The 26,261-nt window shown below is 41.5% G+C and overlaps 1 protein-coding gene across 4 annotated transcripts in view; it reads left to right on the top strand.

The window, feature by feature from the left end:
• The window catches only part of Kcnq3 (potassium voltage-gated channel subfamily Q member 3), a 300,648-nt gene that overhangs the window by 241,110 nt on the left and 33,277 nt on the right, over nt 1-26,261 (top strand). For 3 of the 4 annotated variants that reach the window (XR_010052948.1, XM_063263128.1, NM_031597.5), the window contains 7 exons: nt 15,266-15,356; nt 16,079-16,205; nt 17,513-17,685; nt 20,946-21,101; nt 22,679-22,789; nt 24,606-24,701; nt 26,019-26,113. Coding sequence is in view for 3 of the 4 variants with exons in the window: in XM_063263128.1 (XP_063119198.1) it covers nt 15,266-15,356; nt 16,079-16,205; nt 17,513-17,685; nt 20,946-21,101; nt 22,679-22,789; nt 24,606-24,701; nt 26,019-26,113 (849 nt within the window). In the remaining variant the exon portion in view is untranslated. Of the gene's footprint in view, nt 1-15,265; nt 15,357-16,078; nt 16,206-17,512; nt 17,686-20,945; nt 21,102-22,678; nt 22,790-24,605; nt 24,702-26,018; nt 26,114-26,261 lie in introns of those variants that run through there. The other variant, XM_063263127.1, reaches the window with a different exon arrangement.

The following is a 26,261-nucleotide window of genomic DNA, read 5'->3' as shown; positions in this document are numbered from 1 at the left end:
CTTTAGTTGTTTGGTAGGAGACTAAAATGCAAAGTCCAGGTGCCATATTGTATTTTTAAGCTGTTAAGATATTTACCAGGTGTAAAAAACTGGTCAGTCTCAGTGGAGCTGAGATGGAAACAGGCTCCTTATCTGCTCTTTTGGACAATGGAAACTTGGGTGATCTTTATAAGAGCAGTGTGGTAGAATACATCAAGAATCTGTGTACTGCGTGAAACTCAAAATGTGAATGCTTCACTCCTTCTTTAAAAGGGGAACAAGAATACCCTTGGCAGGGAATAGAGAGGCAAAGATTAAAACAGAGACAGAAAAAACACCCATTCAGAGCCTGCCCCACATGTGGCCCATACATATACAGCCACCCAATTAGACAAGATGGATGAAGCAAAGAAGTGCAGGCAGACAGGAGCCAGATGTAGATCTCTCCTGAGAGACACAGCCAGAATACAGCAAATACAGAGGCGAATGCCAGCAGCAAACCACTGAACTGAGAACAGGACCCCCGTTGAAGGAATCAGAGAAAGAACTGGAAAGCTTGAAAGGGGCTCGAGACCCCATATGAACAACAATGCCAAGCAACCAGAGCTTCCAGGGACTAAGCCACTACCTAAAGACTATACATGGACTGACCCTGGACTCTGACCTCATAGGTAGCAATGAATATCCTAGTAAGAGCACCAGTGGAAGGGGAAGCCCTGGGTCCTGCTAAGACTGAACCCCCAGTGAACATGAGTGTTGGGGGGAGGGCAGCAATGGGGGGAGGATGGAGAGGGGGAGGGATTAGGGGGATGTTGGCCCGTAAACCGGGAAAGGGAATAACACTCAAAATCTCGAAATGTAAATAAGAAATACTCAAGTTAATAATAAAAAAAAAAGAATCTGTGTACTGCATTAGTTACTTGCCTTATTCCTGGGACAGCCTACCATGATCAACTGAAGGAAGGAGATGTTTGCTTCTTTTGGCTCACTGTTCCAAAGCATAATCCATCACTGTGGGGAAGTCACAGCAGCAGGAGTTTGAGGCTGCTGGTCACATGTGATCAAGTCAGGAAGCAGAGGGAGATGATTGCTTGTGTTCAGCTAAGTTTCTCCTTTTTATGCAGTCTGGGACTGCAGACTATACAGTGGTGCTGCCCACAAGCTAGATGAGTCTTCCAAGGTCAATTAACATAATCCAGATAACCCCTCAGAGGCATGCTCATAGGCTTACCTTCTAGGTGATTTTGAATCCTATCAAGTTAATCATCAGTGTTAACCGTCACAAATGTTTATGATGCCTAGATGTTTAGTAAGTGTAGCCACAGAACAGGAAAGCAGATTCAGTGTTCTTCAAATACATGTGCCAACAGGGAATAGGGTTCAAGATGTTTTTATAAATATCAAAACAAACAAAATAAAGACAGAAATCAAGGCGTTGTAAATGTATACTTTGTGGATCCGTCAGGTAGGCAGGTGAAGCTAAAGCAAAAAAAAACTCAACTGTAAGTTGCAGATGATATTGGAGGACCTGGGAGCTGAGGGAAGCTAGTCATCTGTTAGTACCTTCCAGGGGAGTTATCTGATAGTCAGAAAGATATTAGGTCAGTCTCAGTGGTGGGTGATGAATGACTATTAAGAGGACTGAAGACAACAAGATAATTTGGTTCTGAATCTGGAACATTCCAGTTCATCATCATCATCACAAAGTCTAATCAGTCAGCCTTGTGATACCATAACCTAGGTAGAGCTGTTTCTTTCCCTAGGACCTTAAATTCAGAAAGATATTACAGACCTTTTCTGTAAAGACTTGATCTTTAACAAACAAGAACTAGATGCACAAGCATTTTCCATTGCAGATTTCATCAGAGCCCAGACTTGGATGCTACCTAAATAGCTGGCAATGAGGGGATGGTTATACATATTTTAGGGCTCCGATGTCACAGAATGCAGCTCTTTCATTAAACATGATTGTTTTGAATATTTTATAATCAAGCAGAAGGATATTTATTCTTTAATAAGATAAAATGCTGAATGCAGCATTGTGACAATACAAATTTGTTTATATATATATACAAATATATATATTTTATAATAAATATATATACAGTCCTTTGGCCAGAAAAATGAATGTAGTTGATTAATTAGGTTAGATTTCAATATGATGATTCTCTGATTTTTACTTCTATGTTTTTCTTATTCTTTTGCTTTCCAATGTCTTTCATAATATGTTTGAATTCAAAGACTTAGACCAGCTTAGAATCAAGTCCACTGCAGACTTGTAAAGAAACTAAGAATGTATCAGCAGTTGGAATTCTTTTGCCTTCAGTGGGGACCATAGAAGCTAGGAGGTCAGCAGAACCAAGGTGACCCAGGGCAGGTACTCTGGACCAGATACTGCAAATCCTAGTGCTCTCTTGGGATATCTGTCCTCCTGCTTGTGATGACATGAAACAGGGCTAGGGAGATAATGCCGATACCTTCTCTGTGCATCTGCCCTCTTTCTATTTTAGTTACTCTATAACAACAGAGGCAGATCATATGCTTACCTTTCCTTTCCTGTATTACCTTCTCATTGTCTAAAACCTCTTTCTTGCCCTCCAGGGAAGAGCAGCAGATCTTTTCCAGACCCAGGGGTGATTTTTACCCTTGATACTTGGCTTATATGGTCTCTGCTCTGACTTTCTAGGATACAGTACTGTATCCATTGCCTGCTGTCATGCTGATACTGCAATTCAACTACATTGTTAACATCCTTACTTACCACAACATCTGTTAGGGGCTACACATCCTCTCTCATGAGTCTCTATTACAGTCACACAGAATAGACAATGCGTGCTACTATCACTTTGAAGTTAAGGCAGTTGAGGCTCAGAGAAATCAAATGGCACTGTCTTTTGCACACTGACTAGAGAGAGACAAGCAGCAAGAGCAGAGTCTCACTATGAATTTATTTTCTGGCTAGGTAGTATGCTACTTCTATTTTCCTGACTTGTGTATAGACAATGCTACCTAAATTAAATGACCAGGTAGATGTTATACAGGCTTTAAAAAACATTCTCTTTAGACTTGGCATCATTCTAACAGGAAAGAGATCTTAACCTCTGGAAATACTGTCCGGTGTGTATCAAAGAATGTTTTGTTTTTAGAGTTAACTGGACTTTGTAGTCTATAGATTTTTAAATGACATCATTGTTTGTCTACCTTGTCATGTCTCACATACACTTGTAAATAAGGCATACTGGAAACCTCTCCTTCTAGCTCTTACTGGACACTGAACATACCCTCCCCAGATCTGTGGTATAATGTATCCTATGAAATATCTTGATATTGTAGTCTTCATGACAGTAGGCTCAGTAGTTTTCTTCCCACCTCCTGGATCACCTTTTCTAAATGAACCCTCCCCCCAAAAAAATTGCAATTATTTTCTCCTGAGTCATCACTATGAGATTTGTAAGGTGGCATACATAGTACATTGGCTAAAGTTGACATAAAAGAATTGACTGAAATGTAGTCATTGAGCAAGACTAGAAGGGCTAGGAAGATTACAGGATGGACATGCTCTCCTGCCTCTCTTTATGTGTTCACACAGGCATTTCACCAGCTTGGTTTCATAAGCAAGGACACTTCTTAGAAGTGAAACAATTGTGATCAAGTGTGCAGGGTTAGGAATGTGATTCAGTACTGGAACCCTGGTCTGCCTGAGTCCCCAGAGCCTTGCTTTCTAAGAAATCAAGTAATCCAAAACCTAAAAAATTCTGTGAGCATGAAGCATAGTGGGAGGAGTAAGGAGGGAAAGAAAGGAGCTGAGCCAGCCAAAGGCATCAGTGAATGTGGAGGCCAAGCATGATAAGGAAGAGGCAGAGAAAGATGAGTGTGGTAGATAGAGTGGATAGGTTAAGGTGCTAGGATGCTAGAGACCACTCAAGAGCCTAGATTGATCCAAGGGAAATGTGATGGTGTTGGCAAGGGCATTAGGCATGTAACAACGAGCTGCTGCACATCATGGGTATGAGAGTGAGAGGTATTGGGAGACACAAAAGTCCCTTAGTTGGAAATATATTTTCTTACTTTCACATCTCTAGAAGAAGGAAGAGAGATATCACAATGGCTAAAATAACTTAACCAGAAGTTTCTCCTTCTTGGACATTCATACAGCTATAATGCCTTACAGTTGACAGTGTGTGAAAGATGCTGAAATATAGGTTAGTGTTATTTGGGAGCATTCTCCAAAGACGATGCCCAGATGGACTTAAAAAAAACAATTATTTCCAGCTACTGAGAATTTACATGTTCTCCAGACACTGTTTTATTATGATGATGAAAATAATAATTCTATTCAAAGTAATGATTTTTAATATATGTCAAGCACTAATTTAATGTCTTCGGTTATCCCCAATTTAAGGTACATTCATTATTGCTATAATTCTTGAAGATACTAAAAATAAATGTGAGATATTGGTAAAGCAGAGAAATTAATGTACCTAGTCAAAGTTACACAATAATCATTGAGGTCAGAATTTAATCTTAGTACCTCTTTGCCTCCAGGTTTATGCTCCCAATTATGAATAATTTGTAGGTGGACATGCCTTTGTCAGCAAACTGTGAGGAAAGTGGCATTTATTGAGTACCAACTACTTGTCAGTAAGGATGTTACAGCTATTAACTCCGAATATACTGACAAGACAACACCTCATGCTACTCCCCATGAAGATTCAGAAGACACTGAAAAGAGACTCTGGCATGTCCAGTTCATCTTTGGAACCCTAGTTTTCTATGATGGTAATTCCCCATAATTCTTTGTGGTTCATTAAAATTTTGCTTCAAAGATCAATGTGGTACCCAATTAGTGCCATGTAGGTGCAAGCCTAGGGCAGCAATGGTGGATGTAAACATTGCTGTTATATTTTTAAAGTACTGAGAGGAAAAAACACTCAAGAAGTGTTTTAGTCTGAATCTCAGCTTCTTGAGAGGTTGAAGCTGAATGATTACAAATCCAAGGTTTGACCAGCAGATAGCCCAAGGAAATGTAGGAGACTTAGGACATGAAATGGAAGGGGTATGCTAGAGTGAATGAAAGAACTGGATGGAAAAATGGGAAGGGTGGCTACAAAGGGAAAATGGAGAATGATAGACTCTTCTCCTTCAGTGGGAAAAACTGCTTGGTGGTAGAACAATTGCCTAAAACCAAGAACCCTCTGGGTTCAATGGAAGAAGGAAAATAGAAGGAGGAGGGAGATGGGGAAGGAGAGAAAGGAGGAAAAAGAAGAGGAAGGTGGGAAAGGAAGAGGTGGTGGGGAGTATGGAGGAGGAGGAGGAAGTAGGAAAAGGAGATGTGAAGGCAAGGGAATAATTCACCATGGTGACATACCAGGAAGTTTGTACAGATGTTTTTAGTGGCTGATATACTGTGCAAACCCTGATATAATCTTTGTTCATCATTTGTGTTAATTTCTTCAATGAGCTCTTCACAAAATGTGGATACGTACGTTTTATTCATGTAGTCATTTTTCAAAGTATGCTGTAGTTAGCAAGGGCATTTTAGGATTAAGTCTTCTATTTTAGGTTTATTGTTTTTCTGTATAGCATCAGACATGTAAATTGTCCTGAGATGATGCTATTCATTTGCTGGCACATTCTCTTGGAGAACTGGAATAATAAATATTCTCAGCACAATTATTACATCAGAAGATCTCTATTGCAGCTACTCAATTTTCATGCTGTGTTACAAAAGCAGTCATGACAGGTGAGCATGGCTGTAATTCAATCTAACTTTACAGAAATTAACAGTGGGCTATATCTGGTCTGAGGACCAGTGTTTGCTACCTGTTAACTCAAATAGTAAAAATCTGTACTACCTTACATGTCTGTGGGTTAGATACTCATGTGCATGCAGAGTAATGTTTGGCCAGGTATTGTTATTTATATTATCTTTCTTTCTCTTTTCAAGAACACAAAAGCTTTTAACAACAATCATTTTTAATATACTGTTAAATAGGTGCTCAGTATAGCCTTTACTAGCATAAGAAAAATAAAACTAGTGTTTGATTAGTATCCTATTAGTGCCTAATTCTAGGCACATTGACATGTTTACACTTTTGAATGATTAGCATTTGACCACCCAGCTGTCCCATGATATGAGATTGGAGGGGAGCATCTTCACTGTACTCAACAGGGTTCTTCAACATTACCTGGTTCCTGAGCATGTGGGACTTACATATTGATTTGGGGAATTACACCATCTCCTTTCTAACTTCATTTACTTTTTGCTATTATTATTTTTATTATCAATACCATGAGTCTAATTACTACTGACAATATGTGTACAGGTGTGGGCCTATCTACCAAGGCATAGGCACACTACCAGCAACCACATGGGGTATGGCTATAAAAAAAGCTAAATTTATATAACATTACATGACTTCACATTTTATTAGTTCAAACTTCTGAGAGACAAGAACTGCAATGGTAAATTTTGCTTGTTAAGTCAATGAAATTGAGAAACAGGTTAGTGAAACACATCTCTAGTTATGTCTGTAAGAGCATCAGCAGAGAAAACTACTTTCTAGAGGGAACTAATCCCTCAATGGATTCATAATATGGTAGCATTATTGAAGTATATGAAATAAGAAGTGAGACTAGGTAGAGAAATTAGGTAGAGAAATTAGGCAACATCTTGTCTTGGGTCCTTGCAACATTTCTTCTCTTTTTCTCCACTACCCTGTGCTAAACAGATCATCTCTAGCACACACGCCCATGCTGTTCGGCCCAAATGCATAAGGCCAAGCAACTATGAACCAAACCTCCAATGCTAAGAGCCACAATAAATGACCACTCCTCCTTACATTGCACTCTCAATGTTTTGGTTGTAGAATTTAAAAAGAATTAATACAAAGACTATGGGATGTTTAAGACCTTTCATGGACCAGTTGGTTTGTCGTCAAACCAACTCACTCAAGAACATCCTTTGCTATTCCATTGTATTTCAAACATCCCTCAATCAGTTGTGGTAGCCCATTGTAAGTTTGAGGCCAGCAAACAATGTGTATAGTGACCTGGCTTGATCAATCAATTAGTCATCAGCTTTCTCATCATTTCCATCAACCATCATACAATCCTGCATACTTTGCAAGCTTGGCCTTTTTATTTTGCAAATGGTTTTGACTGAACTATTCAAGATGTCCTCTGAGGTAGCAGAGTCTGATCTGCAAAGCCATGACACTTCTATGATGATTGTTAATCACACCAGCCTGGAGCCCATATTAGGGAAATATCTTTCCTAATATGAGCTGTTTTTATGCTGTCTGAGATCTCTCAGTGCCAAGACTTGGGTAAAGAGCATTCAGACAGCAGAGATCCTCTTGTTTGTTACTCCTGTTTTATAGATAATGAAGTGTGATTTCGGGAAACTAAAATCTACTCAAGGTCTTCTCATTGCAGGGACAAGATTTACACCCAAATAAATGTGCATTAAATCTCTTTCTGTGTAACACCCTGGCCCAAAACATACTCTCACATGTGAGAGATAATTTCTCTTTCCTCTACACCGTCTTTTCTTCCTCTTCCTTTTCTTCCTTTTTTCATATCTCTCCCTAATCTCCTCCTCTTCCCTTTGCTTCCCTCTGTATTAGGAGTTCAGGTATGATTCTCAGGATAACACCATAAGCCTGGACTTGAGTCTCATGTGAAGAATCAGCTAAAGAAGGTTCTCTATCAAAATCCATTTAGTGACTGTTTGGAGACACCAGTCCTTGAACGGTCCAATTTTGTGTGGATGGTGCTTTTAGTTCAATTCCATGAAGGTATCTCTAGTCTAACAGCTTGCTTCATAAAAGCAGAGTCTGCAGAAAAATAGAATTCAGAGTCCTTTAAAATCTAATCACAAAAAATAGCGTCCCACCCCCTTCCCATACTTTATCCACTAGAAACAAGTCTTATCCTCTTTTAAGCAGTGGAAATTCCCCATGAGTGTCATTAGGCCATCCTGGGGTCAGCTTGCTACAGTTCTACTCCTCAGTCTTTTAATCATTCCTTTGTTACCCTGGATTTTCAGGGAAACCTAGCAGGTGCTTGTGGTCTTAAGAAGATCCATAAAATATAACCATGCATCTCACTGTGGCATCTAGAAGCCTGATATGCAAATTTTGGATGCCAAATGAAACTGCTTTGTTGATAACGCAACTTTATATTCAATAAGGAAAACAGATACCACAGTTGAGGCAATGTGGATATGGAAGTACCTACCTAATGGCTCCTATCACCATCCCACAGGGAGACACTTTGTGATCTGTCACAAAAGTTAGGACAGCACTGCCTTTATATGGAAGTATCCAGAGTCAAAGGAACATGGGCATGCTAATGAAATTGGTGTGTATTTCATCTGTCATTGTTGTAGAAGAGAACAGAGCTTCCTGGTCTGGAGAAAGCTGATAATCTTATCCCCATGCAGAAGTCACAAACCTCCAAAAATATGAGTTTCTTATAGAAGGTTGAATGTATCTGAAAGGCTCTTTAGAAATAATCAACATGTAACTCAGGCTGGTGTAGACAAGGCAGTCTGTGATGGAACTTATACACAGCCTTCCTGGGACTTCTTTTAATTTCTAGTGGATTTTCCAATTTTAAATAAGTAATTTTGGGAACTTGATGAACTATCAAGTGAGTCTGTTAGCTATGTGGGACCTAGGTTCTCGCATGACTCATTAAGCTAAATTTCACTCCTGTAGAAGCTAGCGCATGTCAGATCAGCATGCTGTGACAAGCATGACATTATGTAACCCAAGAGCATTCTCTCAATTACTTTTTACAGCAGCCTGAATTAGGAGCTTGTGTCATTGCCACTTGCAAGTGATGAAACCATCCTCATGCAACTGGTAGCACAGTTGATATCTGAACTTGGATTTTTTTTTCATCTCAAACACATAAAAATAGTCCAAAAATACCTATTGTGCCATTTCTCTGGGTTGCATACTTATCATATGTAGGTATGAAAACATAGAGAGAAAAAAGAGCTTCCCCATGCTTATAGAGAGTAGACAGCAGAGCTGAAAACAGAATGAAGACAAAATTGCTTCAGCTATTGTCTTTTGCCAAGAGCTTAGCTCTCGAAAGGAAATCATAGAATCCTTACTGCATTAGAACAATCTAAGATGTGCTATGCTTTTTATTGGATGCCCAGAGCTTAGAATGGTCAGCCATATCAAGGGATGCACAATACTATGAAAAGTAAAAAACAAAATCCTATGTGAATGATCAGAAGAGTTTTTCCTGTTACTGTTGGAGAGCAAAAGATGAAGTACAAGCTCTTAAGACACAAATACGGTCCACTCTTAGTCCAAATATGTAACAAGTGATCATACAGTAGTTTGTTGAGGGAAGGACAAACATCATAATAGAGGAAGTGACAGATCCTCAGATCATTTAAATACATCCTTGGAAGACAAAGTTTACATCAATGGGAAAAGAGGAAGATAGTAAGTTAGAAGAGGAAATAGAATTCAGAGAGTCTTCTATGTTTTAATTAAATTTCAAATCTGTTATGGTTAGAAAGATAAAGAATGAGAAGACAAGCATAGGAAAGCCTAGTATATTTTGGAGTTCTGTTGTTGGTTATGCATTTGTTTATAACTTCTAAATCTTCTTAATCGATTGACACTTACTTGCCTGTAATACTCTCCTTGGCCTCTCAAAGCAATTTTCTTCTTCATTTCAGCTTTGAGATCTGATATTATTATAGCTGATTCTACTGCATTTTGATTACTCTCCAAGGGAAAGTATTTTCTGTCTTTTCACTGACAATAGATTTGGGCCTATGATGCAAAAGTGAGTTTCTTGTAGGTAGCATACAGTCGGATCATTCCTTTTATCCATTCTGCTGTTGAATGATCTGATGTGGGAGAGTTGGATCTCCTTGCTAAAGACCTGGGACCTGATTGGTCTACTTAAAAAAATGAGAAAGGGTATTTGAAGAGTAGAGGAGGCAGGAAAGGAAAGGAAGTGATGTGGGTACTCTCCCTGGTCTCTTTTCTTTTCATCTCTCTGTCTCTAGTCCTTAGATGATGCTGTACTTTATCATAACATGTGAACACTGCTCTGCTTAGCTCAAGTATGCACTGTTTTGGTCAAGCTGAGATATCACATCAGTTCACAGGATGTTCCTTGCTTTCTTTAATTGCAGTCCTGCAACTTTTAACACAAGACAAAAAGAAGTAATCACTTTGAATCCTTTTAAAATTATTCTTTGTAATTTTTCCATATGTACTGTTAGATGCTGACATTTAATGACATTGTTTTGAACTATTTGAACCTCGGAGATAAATAGTATATGATACATTTGAGCAGAGAAAATGAGTTCCAGAAAGAAAAGGGAGAACATAGGTCAGATCTTAAAAAGCAAACTAGACACCCATCAAATTTAAATTGCTCAAATTTTCCTGGTATGTAATATTTTGCCTTTTTCCCTGATGTGGTTGGGATTTAATGAAAGGCAACACATTCTAACCATGTTAAGGAAGAGTGCGAGTCTCATCAAAGCCCTGTCCACTGCATTGAACAGAAAACAAAGAATGGCATTGTAGGAGACAGACTAAGTTGAGAGCAGAAGATTGGGGTATTACCTTCACTCTGCAGGAGACATGCTGTGCTCACATGCTTACCTGAGCATCTGCTGTACACAATTTCTTCCTGTACAATAAAGGAACAAGAAGAGGCTTCTCAGGCTTCCTTGAATGCTGTGGTTGCTAGAACCTGGGTGGGGAATCATAATCAGAGTCAGGAGAAGGAAACAATAGGGAAATAAGAGTATTGCTTATAAACTCATGTCCATGTCTCTAGAGGATGGCACATTCTTAGTCCTGTTTCTTATCTAACAAACATTACCAGTTGATAATAGCATTTCCTCCAGGTAAGTTGGCAGCAGTTTAAATCCTGCATTCCAGGCAGTCTTGACCAGTCCATACTAGAGAGTTTACAAGATAATCAGTCATTATTTTGAGGCCTTGACCAGTTGGGCTTTAATTAATACATGTGGATATATATATATATATATATATATATATATATATGTGTGTGTGTGTGTGTGTGTGTGTGTGTGTGTGTGTGTGTACTATATGCATATATACATACATAGATATTTTGTATATCCAGATTTTTAGAACAGTGTAATCTAGTTATTTGATTTTGTTGTTATTGAATCATTTGAGTTCTTTACATAGTGTAGACTTTATTATTAACTCTTTGTCAGGTGTATAGTTTCAAGAATTCTCTCACTCACATAAATGATTGTCCTTTTACTCTTTTGTCCCTTTGCCAATTTTGGTTTGACAGTTTCATTTATTTGGTCTGACAGTGCTCTCTGCATTGGAAGTATTTCATCTGCTCAAGAGCCAGGAGCCATGGCAGTGCCTCAAGTCAGGTCAGATGTGAGGGAGACAGCCACACCCACTCTATTAATTCATTCTGCCTACACCTGCCTAGGGTGCAGGCCATTCATCACTTTCAGTGAAGGGACTCTAATGATAATCCAGTGTGCCCACTGATGCCCTGGCCTTGACAGACATTTTGGAGCCACCAAGGATGGAAAATTGCCCCAAAGTTTCTGAAAGTAAAGCAGGACCAGCATGGTCCCTGATCTAAGACTTCCAAAATGTGGGAGCCCAGAGGAGCAGAAAGGGAAATGTCCTTCCAGTTAAATGTGCTGGCCAGGTGCCTTCATTCACTGGGTGGATTCCCTGCAATTTCTCCATCAAGGTCTCTTATTAGATCCCAGCAAAGGGGAGTCTCTTATTCCCTTGGTGACACTGTCACCTGGACTTGGAAGCTCTAGCCTTATCTATATATGTATATATATAAAGTAGTGATTCTTCCATACTTCCCCCAATGTTCTTAGAAAAAATAGAAACGACCACATGGAAATGACAACATATACATGAGCATTTTCCACCTCCTTTCCTCTGTGTCGTGGACGGTCCTCCTTTACCTCCTTATCTGAAAGACTGCCTGTGTCTCCCTGTTGTTGCCTGGTAGAAGTTTGGTACTAAGCAGACCTGGACTTGAGTATGCACTGAGCCTTGGACTGGTCATCTGAGCCATGTAGTTCAGAACTGTGCAATTCAGAGTTCCCTTATGTGTTTCTCCCCTGACTTCTTTAGCTCTGGCTTGGATGAAAGATGATAGGGGATAAGGAAAGAATTCTGAGGGAGAAACATGGGGACAACTGTGCCTGGGGGAAGGTGCTTGAGTACAGCATTGAAACAGACCAGCATTGCTCTCAAACACAGCCTGGAATTATGGAGAGAAGAATCCTCCTGGGTCTCCTAAAAGATTTCTTCCCAAATCTCTTGTTCTGGGCCTGAAGATGCAGAGTGAAGTGGGAGGATGTGAGCACAGAGCAAAGGAAAGTGGGGATAGGGTGGAGGAAGAGACACTGGGTGAGCATGGTAAGGAGAGGGAAGGGAAATGAACAGGAAGTGTTGTAGACAGGGTGCACAGAGTGGCAAAGGGCAGAGGAGAGGAAAAAAGAAAGGTTAGTGGAGCATCTAGAGAGTACCAGACAAAGAAGCGTGGAGGGCAGGTGCCGCTGTGGCCCAGACACATCTGGCTTCTGTCAGCCTGGCTGACAGAAGCTGACTGCTGAACTCGAGCTATTTTAAGGACAGTTTGAACTTTTCAAGAAGCTGAAAATGTCGTCCCTTCTCGGGGTTAGAAGACCTTCCTGGATGATTTGAGTTTCTTCAATTATTGGTCTTTCTCAAGTCTCAGAAAGTAGATCCCAATGATGCTGGTGCCTAGCTACTTGTGCGGTTGTTGGCTGCCCCCTGCTGGCTTAATCTGGGTTCTGCATGCTGCAGGCTGATCGGGAACTAGACTGAAGCTGGATGGTGGAATAAAGGTGATTTCTCCACCTCCTCTCCCACAGTGTTAGAGGTCCATGGAATAATGACCTTTCTCATAAAATTTAAACTTGGATTTTGATTGACATGATATAGAGTTTCACTTGGACTTCAAACTCAGCACATTCTCATGAAGCTTCTAATCTTCTTGGGCCCGAGGCCACCACATACCCTTCTGACATCTGTTTTGCTATGTCCTAGCAACAAGACCCTCAGTGTCCTCCTCTTGCTCTTCCCCATCACCCTCTTCAGTCCTGCTGAGATCATCAGGAGGTTTCTCTTTCAGGGGAATCTTATCAGCTCAGCCCTTCTCCTTTGCCAGCCCTGACAGCAATCACTGACCACAGCCCTCGCTGAGCTGACTACAGATGTAGATACAGATATTTCCATCGTCCATTGTTGATGTGTACTAGGATGCTCTGTGAATGTCCAAGTGGTAGATAGAACCAAACTATTCATACTGTACGTTTCTATATATGCTGCATGCCTGTAATAAAAATTAATTTACAAACTAAGCACATCACAAAGTTAATAGTCATAATCAACCCGGAGTAGAACATTAATAATAAGATAATTTAATACCCATCAATGAGTGGTTTCTGGATTTTGCTTTTAATATTCTCAGAGTAGTCTAACGATGAATGACTAAAACCACAAAAAGCAAACAACAGCCAAAGGGAAGCTGTTATATGTACATACTGTGTGTGTGCACATGTATGTACATTATGTGTCTCTATTATATGTCTCTGTGTGTTCACATATAGTACTAGGGATTAAAGCCAGAATTTACACATGCTAAGCAAGTCCTCAATTAATACATTGTGTGTGTAAGTACCACGTATGGGTATCATATGTGTGTGTGTTGCCAGGGTTTGAAACTAGAATGTGACATATGCTAGACACATGATCATATAACCTGTATGTGTATGTGGACATACAAGCCTGTGTGTGTGTGTGTGTGTGTGTGTGTGTGTGTGTGTGTGTGTGTGTGTGTGGTCTGTGTCTTTAATTCCAGCAACAGGGAATTATGGAATTCACTTCGATGCCTTCCTTAAGCATCTCTAGGTTACTTAGAGCTCTGAGCCCTGGGTTAGTCACTAGATATAAACAGGACCTGGTACAGCCTCTGCTATCCAGGAGTTGAGTATAACAGGCCAAGCATCACAGACTATATGGTCATCCAACTGTGAAAGTTAGATGCACGTGGCCGTTTCCCATCCCACATTGAATTTTCTACCATTCTGTACAACAAATTGCCACTATCTTGATGGCCTGTAGCGATATCATTTTTTTTCTGTAGCACATAGTTTCTGAGCATCACTGGTCTAGTTGGGTCCTATGCTGAGGCCCTTTTGAGGCTAGTAAGAGATTCTGTGGCTCTGGTATGTATAGATGGGGATCCATGCAGTGTGGCAGTCTTAGGCATGACTATCTAGTGGGTTTTGCCTTATAATGAAGAAAGCAAAGGAGTGAGTCTTGATGTCTGCTTGTACTTGGGTGAAGCATTCTTACAAGGGCATGATTCACAGGGAATAACCATGCACATCTTGTGGAGCCATCCCCATGTTTACATGTGTACCAGATAAAATATTGAGAAGCGTCTCAAAGGCTCCTACTTCTGCTACAGGAATTCAACTCTGGGACGCCAGGGTTTCATAGTACACCAACTCAGCCTTGGCATCCACTTCCATGTTCAATGCCAACTGAAGGCGAATCTCAAAGAGCTGAGGTTGGTTGATGCTTAATGTTGTAGAACTGAACATTTAACATTTTACATAATATTGGTCTTTAAAATCCTGCAGCAGGAGGATGATACCACAAAATTCATGCGAGTCACTCTAAGGATGATGAACTGGCATGTGTGAAGTGGCAGGTGATGGGTGCCAACCAAATGTAGTGGGGAGATGTGCTGATGTTGACACCATCAACACCATCATCACCCTCACCATCCCCTGAAAAGAGGATTTGTGGCTTGGAGTAGGTAGGTTTTACTTAAAAGTTGAAGTTGCTCATTGTTTCAAATAAAAGACCTAACAGATTGAAGGGGTTGGTGATTGTGGTTAAATTTCTAGATAAGTTTGGAAGTACAAATTTAGCTTGGAGTATCATCAGGTGTATTGGTAAGAAAATGTGTTCCAAGACAGCAAAAAAAAAAAAAAGTCTAACTGATTCTGCCAAGCAGCTCATTGAGCAACAGTATGCACCTTGCTTAACTTCTCTCAGCCTTGGTCGTCATCTTTCCCACTTTCAGGGTTGCTGTGAGAGATTAATGGGATAACATAGAGAGAGAGAGCATGTGACACTACACTGTCCAGTGTCCTCACTCACCCTTTTTCTTGTAATTGCCTGCTGCGCCAGCCTGGACTAAAGCTCCCTCCTTCCTTCTTCCTTCGTTCTAGGTTCCTGATTGTCCTGGGATGCTTGATTCTGGCCGTGCTCACCACTTTCAAGGAGTATGAGACTGTGTCTGGAGACTGGCTTTTGCTGCTGGTAAGCTATGGGCCATTAACACTGCGCTCCACAATGGAAGCTGAAGGTTGTGTTCAGCTGGAAACTATGTGCCTGGATCTCAACTTCATAACATCTCTAGCCAAGTCGAGATCCAAGAAAAAGCAATGCTCCCTTTTCCTTGCCAGGCCTGCCATAGGCATAGCCTTCCCGATGACGATCCACCATTCTGGACAGAAATAAGAAGCACATAGTCCAAGCCGAAACCATCAGTATTAAATGATAAAAACAGCTTCCTGGCCCTCTGAACGTTCACCAAAGCATATTCCATTCTATATCCTATCCTTCTTTGATTTCTCAAAATGTAAACTAAGGTTGATACTACAAAACTCAAGAGGTAATGGCTGGCCCCAAAGCTAAGCTTAGTAACATTGGCCAGCTAGAATAGCAGAGGCTGAGCATTCTGGGTGGAGTTAGCAGATGCGTTTGACTTCACTTATTGGGTATTTCAATACATTCAATGGACTAAAAACTGACTGGTTGGAATGGAATCTTCAGAAAAGCTCAGATCTGGATTCATTTTGCATAGATGGTTAACATGGCAAGATGAAGACAGGATTTGTCACAATGACCGACCTGTACTGCTTCTTCCCTCCCAGGCCCCAGCATCCTCACTATCAGTGCAGCAGCAGTAGATACGCATTTCCTTTGATCTCAGAAGTCTTTATTGCGTACTAGGTAACCTCATGTGCTCTTTCATACAGGAAACATTTGCTATTTTCATCTTTGGAGCTGAGTTTGCTTTGAGGATCTGGGCTGCAGGATGTTGCTGTCGATACAAAGGCTGGCGTGGACGGCTGAAGTTTGCCAGGAAGCCCCTGTGCATGTTGGGTAAGCACTGTCAATTGGATCCAGTAGTGGCCTCAGTCCTCTCCTATGATATTTCTCTAATAAAGTTTTATGGATGTGAGAGTGCCAAAATATCCTGTGTTGAAAATCTATCTCCTCGGATTGTTCCTTGGCATGCTAGACAGGTAGTGATTCTTGGTCGCTGAGGACTGGGCTCACTGTTTGCATTTGAGTTGTAAAGAAACCACAGAGCACCAGATAGTGTATATCCCCATTACCCAGACTAGTAAGTACCACGCTCTGTCACCAAAATAGCTCAAATCACCTGTGTCTTCAAGGCCAACAAGGGTAGGAAGTGTCTAACCATTGGTGATTGACAGTGTATTTCTGCCCAACCACATTTTACCTGTTCTGCAAAAATAGAAACTGAAGTTCACAGAACTGAGTTCTTCCAGTTTCAAAATTAGTGAGCAGCAGATGCTACCAGTCTTAATTATTGTTCTATTTCTGGGATGAAACACCATGACAAAGGCTTCTTTGTAAAGAATACATTTAATTGGGGGCTTGCTTATAATTTCAGAAGGTCTCTAACCATAATAGTGGGGAGCTCAGTGCTGGGCATGGCACTGGAGGAGTATCTAAGAGAGTACAACTTACAACTTGATCTGCAGGCAGCAGAGAAAGAACTGAGCCTGGTGTGGATTTGAGGATTCAAAAGCCTACCTCCTCAAGAGATATACCTCCTCTAACAAGGCCACACCTCCTAATCCTTCCCAAACAGTTCCACCTATTGGAACCAAGCAATCAAACATACGTATGAGCCTGTGGGATCCATTCTCATTCAAACCACCACCGCACCCCAACACCACAATTCTGGAAGAATTTGGTGCCCTTGAACTCAATAAATCACACCCAAGTTTCCATCTTATGTTCTGCTTACTCAGAAAAAAATAATAATAAAATACATTAAAACAGAGTCTGAGCATTAGGCTTCACTTCTGTAGTCTGAGCAACCTGCAATGTCATCTCCTCCACAACTCATGTGATATCAAATGCCAAGTGCCACATAAGGCACTGTGAGAAATTGTACTTCTGTGCTCTAGAACTAGAGGTGGAGTCTAACAGGGTCTGTCCCTAAGTCCTGAGAAGTCAGTGGTACTGAGAGGTTCATTTCCTCATCATTTACAGCATAATCCATTATCAATGGCAGTTGATATCACATTCAACCCAAGTGCTTAGAACATCCCCTGCTTGACATATTCATCAGCTCCAAAACAGTGCTAGTGATGGGGTCTTTCCTCTGCATGACCTTCTTTCTATTATCTTCCACGGTCTGTCCTCTTTCCCAGATATCTTCGTGCTGATTGCTTCTGTGCCAGTGGTTGCCGTGGGAAACCAGGGCAATGTCCTGGCTACCTCTCTGCGAAGCCTCCGCTTCCTGCAGATCCTGCGCATGCTTCGAATGGATAGGAGGGGTGGCACCTGGAAGCTCCTGGGCTCAGCTATCTGTGCCCACAGCAAAGTAAGTGTTGTGGAAAAGCCATGAAGTAACACAGGCTTCTCTCTCTCCTGCTTGTACCTTTCTACAGAACCGTCTTCCTACAGTGTCCATGAGGGTAGTCATGCTGCCAACACTCATAATGATTATAATAAGGAAAAAGAGAAGAAAGTAAAGAAAGAAGCACATGCAGGTGTGCCCCAGTGATGTGGATGTGGACCACAGGCAGATCAGAGCTTAGGTCTCAGCTCCATTATAAGTAAAATAAGTTTGGCCAAATCATTCACTTCTCATTGGCCTTCAGCTTTCTCATTTCTGCAGGGGAGATTATGATTCAACAGCTCAGTGGTAATATCCATACGTCTATATGGTTGAAAGGCTAGAATGAGCTCACACAAGGCAACATGTAACAAGGGAGTGGGGAAGATTTTGGAGTCCCACCAACTAATTTGGATCCAAACTCTGTCTGTGTTACTTTGTTGTTGTTTTTTTTTTTGTTGTTGTTGTTGTTAATTAATCCATTCTTTGCACTGTGGACCAAGTTCTATACTTGACTCCTCTGGCATAGAGATGCAGAGATGAGGGTGAGATTTTACCAAGGTGAGATTTCTAATGCTGATCCTATAGTTACAACAAGCCAAGCACTGCTACCATGACAAATATGCCCCAGGATCTCTACCGGTTCGTGTTTCCAGTGTCTGATGTGCTGGTTGGTTCTCACAAGTCAGGAAACTGAGTTCTGAGTCACCAAAGCAGGGGGAATAAAGGCCCTTCAGATTCTGCAGAGCAGATTTTAAAAAACAAGAAGATTTGATATCATCGCTTCCTAACACTGGTTGTATAGCAGTCTTAGTCCTTTGATCCCAGGGCTAACTGCTGGAATACTTGGCATGTGAGGGAATAGACTCTTCTACAGAGCTGCTAGTGAAAAGTTATACAAAGTCAGGATTCCCTTGAACAGTGTTTTAAATGACTGCAAAGCCCACTGTACCTCCCAATGCCAACCATTACACCACCACCTAATAATCCAGCACAGCTGGTGAATCTGCATGCTGCACATGATCAAGCAGCTGTTTCTAAATAAACAACCAAGCAATCTTCCGGCTTGCAGCTGCACTACAAAGCAAGAGGCTTTGCAGGGGTCTTCAGAAAAATCCCTGGGGAAAGAGTAGGCACCTTCCTTTCTCTTCTCAGTTCTCTTTCAGGGCAAACCCTCACAGGAGAACCTCCCACTCCAGTGTTGGTACCATTCACCTTTGCATGTGTGAACATACATGACTACAGTGTATGTATGATACTGCAGAGAAGCCTAACAATGTGGGGGAAGCAGACTGAATTCAAAATAGTGAAGCTATTAAGGAAACACCACTGAGCCCACTTATCTTGACACTGATCTTACACAACACCTGATAAAACAGTGAGGAAAGCAAGAGGTGTTTTGACCTACAGTTTCAGAGTTTTAGTACATTGTTGTGGGGAAGGTTGGGCAGAGCCATTGAGTCTTTGGCAGCAGGGCTGTGTGTTAGAGACTGTTCATATCATGGCAGACCAGGAAGTGGACCATAAGATAAGAATCTGGAACCAAGGAAGCCTTTCACATCCCGACCCCTAGTGACCCACTTCCACCAGCTAATCCCTAACCCCTAAAGTTGTCACAGCTTCCCAAGTTAGTACCACCAACCCAGAAAGAAGTGCTCCAGATCCGAGCTTAGGAAGGGCAATTCTCATTCAGACCACAGCATTCTCTCTAAATGGGGTAAAATGATTCAGGGGAATAACCATAATGAAAGTTAGAGACGAATGCAGATGGCTGGAGTCTTCTCATTTGATCCTGCAGATCCTATGTGAGCCAAGGCAATAAGAACTGTCAGTGAGCTTCTTCTGACCCAAAGGCTAGCGGTGGACTGATTGTCATGGGAAGGATAGCTGTGCCAACAACAGCTCCCTGAAATGACTGAATAAGAACACAAACTTTACATCCAGATCATGTTCACCCATAATCTTGACTTCTCCCCACCCACTCTACCATGCTAAACCTCGACAGGAGAACAAAGGACTTAAAGCAGCAGAGAGCCCTAGACATTATCTCTGTCGACCCAAAGCTTTGCCACCTCTCAGTTCTCCTCACTCCAGCATTTCCTCGTAATCAATCATTTATCCATGTTTACTTCTTAGTGTGTGGCACTATCTATGAAATCATAGTTCTCATTTGTCTCTTATGCTTTCATATATTCTAATATGCAAGTCTGAATTCCACCAGGATTATCCAGGATACCTACATGACTCTTTTTTATACCCATTATTATTATTATTATTATCATCATCATCATCATCATTACTATTATCATTTTGAAAATCAGTGTGTTACAAATTGTAGGCATATTTTTGAGCCACTTTATTGGGTTCTATTGTCTACCACCCTTCTAACCCTTATCCCACCATAATCCCTTCCAACCCCTCAACACTAGGTAGGAGAGAAAGATTAGAAGGGAAAGGGGCATCCTGTTGAGTACTTCCTGCTGCTTAGGCAGGAGTTCCTTAGGGCAAATCCAGTATTCATCATCAGAATATCTCCAACCAATAATCCAGCAATAGCAAAAGCATCAGCAGGAACCAGCATGAGCAGGGATCAGCAGCCACTACAGGCCCTCTCGGCACTGTTACATTTATACTCTCTCAAGAGTCCTCAGAATTCCAAATGTAAACTATTTGCAGCTAACAAAAAAAAATCTCAGCCCTCCTAGAGCATGAGACAATCATAGCAGCTATGGACAATCTGAGGCAGTCCCATATCCCACTTCTGGGATTACAACAAAACTATATTCATATAACATAAGTGGGATTTTTAAAGACACCAAAATTCTTGTCTCATGGATAAGAGAGATTAGTTCTCTTTTGAATCATACAATGAATGGTGGTAATGGTGGTTCCCTGTCCATGGCTTTGTCTCCTGGGCCACACTAACTGCTCGTGGAGCTGATTTTTTAACTCTGCTCTGTGCAGTTCTGTGCTGGTCTCTGGCAATAACCAATTTCCCCTGACCACTCACCTTCTCATGAAACCTCCTGAGTTGTGACATCAGGTCACTTAGAATAGAGTGGTTTTCTTCACCTAGATACTTAATAATGGAAACATCTCCACTCTTGCCCCCTTTTCCACTGATAGGAAGTGAGACTCAGAACCGATAAAGATGGCAGACAAACATGGACTCCAGCTCCAGACTGCCTGGTTCAAGCTTCCACTGGAGGGCTTCCTACTGAGTCCCTGTGTTGTTCTCTGTCTAGGAACTCATCACCGCCTGGTACATCGGCTTCCTGACACTCATCCTTTCTTCATTTCTTGTCTACCTGGTGGAGAAGGATGTGCCAGAGATGGATGCCCAAGGAGAGGAAATGAAAGAGGAGTTTGAGACCTATGCTGATGCCCTGTGGTGGGGCCTGGTGAGTTACCTTCCCTGAAGGATAACCCTGTAGAGGTTGTATGGAGACTTGACCACTAGGTGCTGAGAGAGGTGGAGAGCAGGGTATGGACACAGTTAAGTCAGCTTGATTCTGCATCCAAGCATGAGGACTGGACCTCTTCAATCTTCAAATCTACAGAGAGGAAACAACAAGCTTCTACCAATGATGACGGTGCCTAGAAACAGTTTTTCATGGAGTTTGTAAGAAACTTGAGCCCAAAACAGTCTATTTGTATGGTGTTCTGGGACCTAGCCATGTCAGTCATAGGTGGTCATCAGTCAAGCCATGCTCATGCAAAAAAAAATGGGATATATGCATTACACACAGACCTGAAGACACATACAGAAGTGCACAGACACACATAGAAGTATTAATCCTGGCACTTACTGAAGTCTAATTCGCTACAAATCACTATGCTAAGTAGTCAGTATTTATTAATGTACTTTAACCCCAAACACCTGTTAGCCCATTTTTAAGTGAGGAAACTGAGACAAGAACAATAGAAGGTAAATAAGTTTAACAGTTACTTTAAGGAACTTGAGATTTTCAGGCAAATGAGCTGTAGAGGCCATGGTGTTATGAACTGTGTCCTGATAATCACGTAACCACACACTGGAATATACTACTCGAGACAAACATATGGACAATCAGACATGCACAGATGAGGGCATACACAAATATACTGACAAAAACAACTCATAATATGGCTGCACATAAATCCATAATTCACAAATGTGCTTATTTCTTGGTGTAATTGGAAGCTGATTTCAATTTCTCCCACTTCTCTGAAGATATCAAAATATATAGAAGTTCATCCCTTCTAGAAAACACTGTGGCAATTACATAGGAGCCACACACATCCTCCTAGGTATTTAAATCAAACCTACATTACTTTTAGTGCCTAATGGCATGTAAATACTGCATAAAGAATTGGTATGCTGTAGTTCTTATTTGCGTTATTTTATTGTTATATTATCTTTCAGTTTTACTGTATTTTAAAGTATAGTTGGTTAAATCCCAAGATGTGAAAGCTACGGCTATAGAGGAGGAGCAACTGTACACACACACTCACACACACACACACACACACACATACACACACACATACACACACACATACACACATACACACACAAAACACACATACACACATACACACATACACACATACGTACACACACATACACACATACACACAAACACTCACACACACATACATACACACACATATACACACACACAAACACACACACAAACACACAAACACTCACACACATACATACACACACATACACACACACACACACAAACACACACACACACACAACGTTTGTATGCACATTTTTGCAATCAGTTGGACACCTCTAACCTTAAAACAAGCTATGGTCCTCACACAGGTTATGTACCACTTGGGATCTTTCCTCCTATGGGAATCTTGTTATATCTAAATGAGAACAGCATCTGGGCAGGCACAGAGACTGAGAAGCAGAGCTCCATTGACTGCCACTGATGTTCCTTGTCTGGGGGAACCCTGTTTGAATGCTTCTCTTTTTCAGATCACACTGGCCACCATTGGTTATGGAGACAAGACACCTAAAACCTGGGAAGGACGTCTGATTGCTGCCACCTTTTCTTTAATCGGCGTCTCCTTTTTTGCTCTTCCGGCAGTAAGTTCTTTCGATCGTGACAGGAAGTTCCCCTTAATGCCTAGACCTAGCTCAAATCCAGAGCTTCCCTTTTCACTCTTTTGTATCCCGAGTTCATGTTCCATACCCTATCATTCAGCAGCTGTCATCTCAGCATGGTGGTGCCTCATCCCTCCCTCATAGCTTGTGCTGCTTCCTTGCACCAGAAGTGATGTCTCCAAATGCCTCCTTGTGTGCTAAGCAGTACTGCCGTCTTCAGTCTAAGACAGTGGCTCCCTCCCATGGGCAGTCTGATTCCATGTGGGTTAGCAGGTTTCCACCTCTGCCTGCCCTCAAGAACTGACATTGTTGGGGGCTAAAGTCTTCATCTGTTGATGGCCAGGACCTAACACAGCATAGATCCTTCACGTCTGAATTTCTTTTTTCTTTTTCTTTCTTTTTCTTGTTCTTTATTTTTTTTCTTCCTGCCTTAAATTTTTGAATGTTTTCATTTCTCTCAAGAGTTGTTCTTGACATGTGAAAGAATAACTTCCTTCAACAATAGTATAATGAGAGTGAAAATAGAAAGCTTATATTGGACTCACTGTGCACCCAAATCAGGCCAAATGTTTTACCTGCATCATCTCATTTGCTCTTCCTGCCGAGAGTATGAGTTAAAAACTGAGTCACAATTAAAGGTTATACACATGCCTGGGATGTGGAGTCAGGAACCCCAAGCCAAGCCAATTCTAAAGCCTGACTCCTCACCGTGCAGCTTGAAGAGACCGTTCTTAAATCCTTCTGCTGCCCCTCCATCTTTTTTTTTAACTTGATAATTTCTTTTTTCATTACTAGTCAACTTATATGTATTTTCCCAGCTATCTGACTTTTACTATGATCTTCTTGAACCTGTTTTCTCACCCACGAAACTGGCAAAGGATGGGCAGGGTGTGGTGCCATCTGTAATTCCCTTTCATATTAAATGCATGTGTCTATCTGCTTAATCCACATGATTGTCTGCCCTGCAAAACAGAGCAGATCCAGTTCTTGGAAATTCTGCCTGTTGTACATGCCCCAGGAGACTGTTCCAGCAGCTAACATATTTTAAAATTTGATTATCAGTGGCAGGGCATCTATTCCGTGTTGTATCCCTTCCTGGGCAATTCCTGTTTGTCATCTAGGTTTTCACTAGAGATCACTGTCAGATAGGTAGGATGACCCACTGTGAGCCAGTAGTCCTATGAAAGACAGAGCAGCGACAGGAGTGTGCCCAGGGTGTCACACCTGGACTGTGGTTATCAGATTGCAATCCAGGTGTCTTTGGCTTCAGGCTTGTTTCACTTAACCAAATTTCCTACTCTCACCATAAATGGGGCTTCCTCCCTCCCTTTCTTCTTTAATCTATTATTGCCACTGCAGAATGCCCTGTTTCATTGCTATGACCAAAATATCTAGCAAGAAGCAATAGGAAGGGGAAGATTTAATTTTGCCTTACAGTACATAATAGCAAGGAAGGCATGGTGACAGGAACAGGATGTAACTGGTCACATCACATCAATAGTCAGGAAGCAGAGTAGACAAGCTCTAGGACCAAGCTACAAAACATCTCCACCCACTCGCTGTTACCTAATGTCTCCAGTAAAACTCCACCTCTTCAGAGATCCACAGTCTTCTTAAAGGGCTACCATTTAAGGACCTAAGGTTCAAACACTTGAGTCTGTGGGTGACATTTCACATTCAAATCACAAAACAGGTTTCAGAGTGTCCTTGAGACCTACATTCTCTGTTACACCAGAAGTGAGGCTCGAGTGCTGAGAGAGCCCAGTGCAGCTGACACAGGCTTGAATTCTCTTTGCAGGGCATCCTTGGCTCAGGACTGGCATTGAAGGTTCAGGAACAGCACCGTCAGAAGCACTTTGAGAAGAGAAGGAAGCCAGCTGCTGAACTCATCCAGGTCTGTAACTGGGGGTGAACTAGGATGGGCCCGCGTGTGTGTGCCTGTGTATCTAAGAAAGAGATGGAGACAGAGAGAAAGAGAAAGAACAAAAGCACATCCCTAGGCAGGAGAGGACAGCTTACATTTGCTCCCTTGTAGGTGGCTAGGGACATCACCATGGTTACCTACACAGTCTACGTATGTTGATAGTGAAAGCCTTACCTTTTTCCACCCAAATTCTAAAGGACTCAAGAAATGGATTCAGCACTGGAGAGTAAAACCATTTGATTATTGGTTTCCTGGTGATTTTGGAGTGAAGAATTTGGCTTAGGCCTCTGTCTTCTCTGAACCTCCTTATTCTTCTTCCCACCCTAGGATTCATCCAATGGCCCACAGAAAAGAAATGGCTGTCAATCCAGATACTTAGAGAGCTACAAAGAATTCTGTGATCTCCTCCTATCTGTCAACAGTAGAGACCCAATGAACAAAGGAGAGGGAGTGCAAACATGGACAAAATACTGGCTACTGGACCAGTTTGTCCTGACCCTCAGCAACCATTGAACAGGAAATGTTGGATAACTGCCTCCGCCTGTCACCATTACTCCTCCAGCCACAGGCTGGAGGAAGAGTCATAACAGAATTAAGACAGGCATAACTGTCCCCTATTAGACATCAGGGGGACTTTACATCTTATTGTATGAGCTGTTGAGAGCAAGGGGCATGGTCCCAGCTCTGCCTTTCGGAGTGCTGAGGGTATTGACACACACCCCAAGCTTTTATCTAGCTGCAGTAGGTGCTTCTGAGGATCAGTGGGCCTGACACAACAAGACAACATCAGATATGGTCTGGTTGTAAGCCAATCTCAATGTTCATTGTTCAAAGTCTGCTTGTCCTTTAAACCTTCAAACCTTGCACCATCAGAGTTATTCCAGAAGTTTAGTGTATAAGTGCCTCCTGTCAGGCTCTCTTATACTTAGAAGTATCCCAAAAGACTTTATTTTCCTATATTATAGACTGGGCAGTCTCAAAGAGCCTTCTGTAAAGAACAGGCACTGTTCCTTTCAGAAAATTTCTATCCTTTCTCTCTATCCCAATTCATCTCTCCATATCCCAGATCACCAAACAACAGTTGTATCTCTAAAATGGTCAAGAATGTTTTATCTTCAAAGATGCTATCAGAAACCAAGAATCCCTGTTTTTCTGAAGTCTCGCTATATAAACAAATTCAAATTCTTAAGAGGCAAGAGTTTAAGAGTTGTTTGAATGTCATAGGATGCTATGTGAACATTTCATGTGCTGTCCATGTCATTCCAGTTCCTCTTTTCTCCTCCTCAGGCTGCCTGGAGATATTATGCTACCAACCCCAACAGGCTTGACCTGGTGGCAACCTGGAGATTTTATGAATCAGTTGTCTCTTTCCCATTCTTCAGGCAAGTAGTCACTTATCTTAGTGCTCAGAGTATGTCTGACATACATTACCAGGGTCTAGTCATGTGTTATGGTCTCATGGTTGCTAAAGAGTATCCCCCAGAGCAGGGAGAAATGGTTCCCAGCATGGGATACATGTTAGCATCACTG

Source organism: Rattus norvegicus, chromosome 7, assembly GCF_036323735.1.
Source record: "Rattus norvegicus strain BN/NHsdMcwi chromosome 7, GRCr8, whole genome shotgun sequence".
NCBI lineage: Eukaryota > Metazoa > Chordata > Mammalia > Rodentia > Muridae > Rattus > Rattus norvegicus.
Note: the sequence above shows the minus strand (reverse complement) of the source record. Positions and strands in the feature narration are given on the sequence as shown.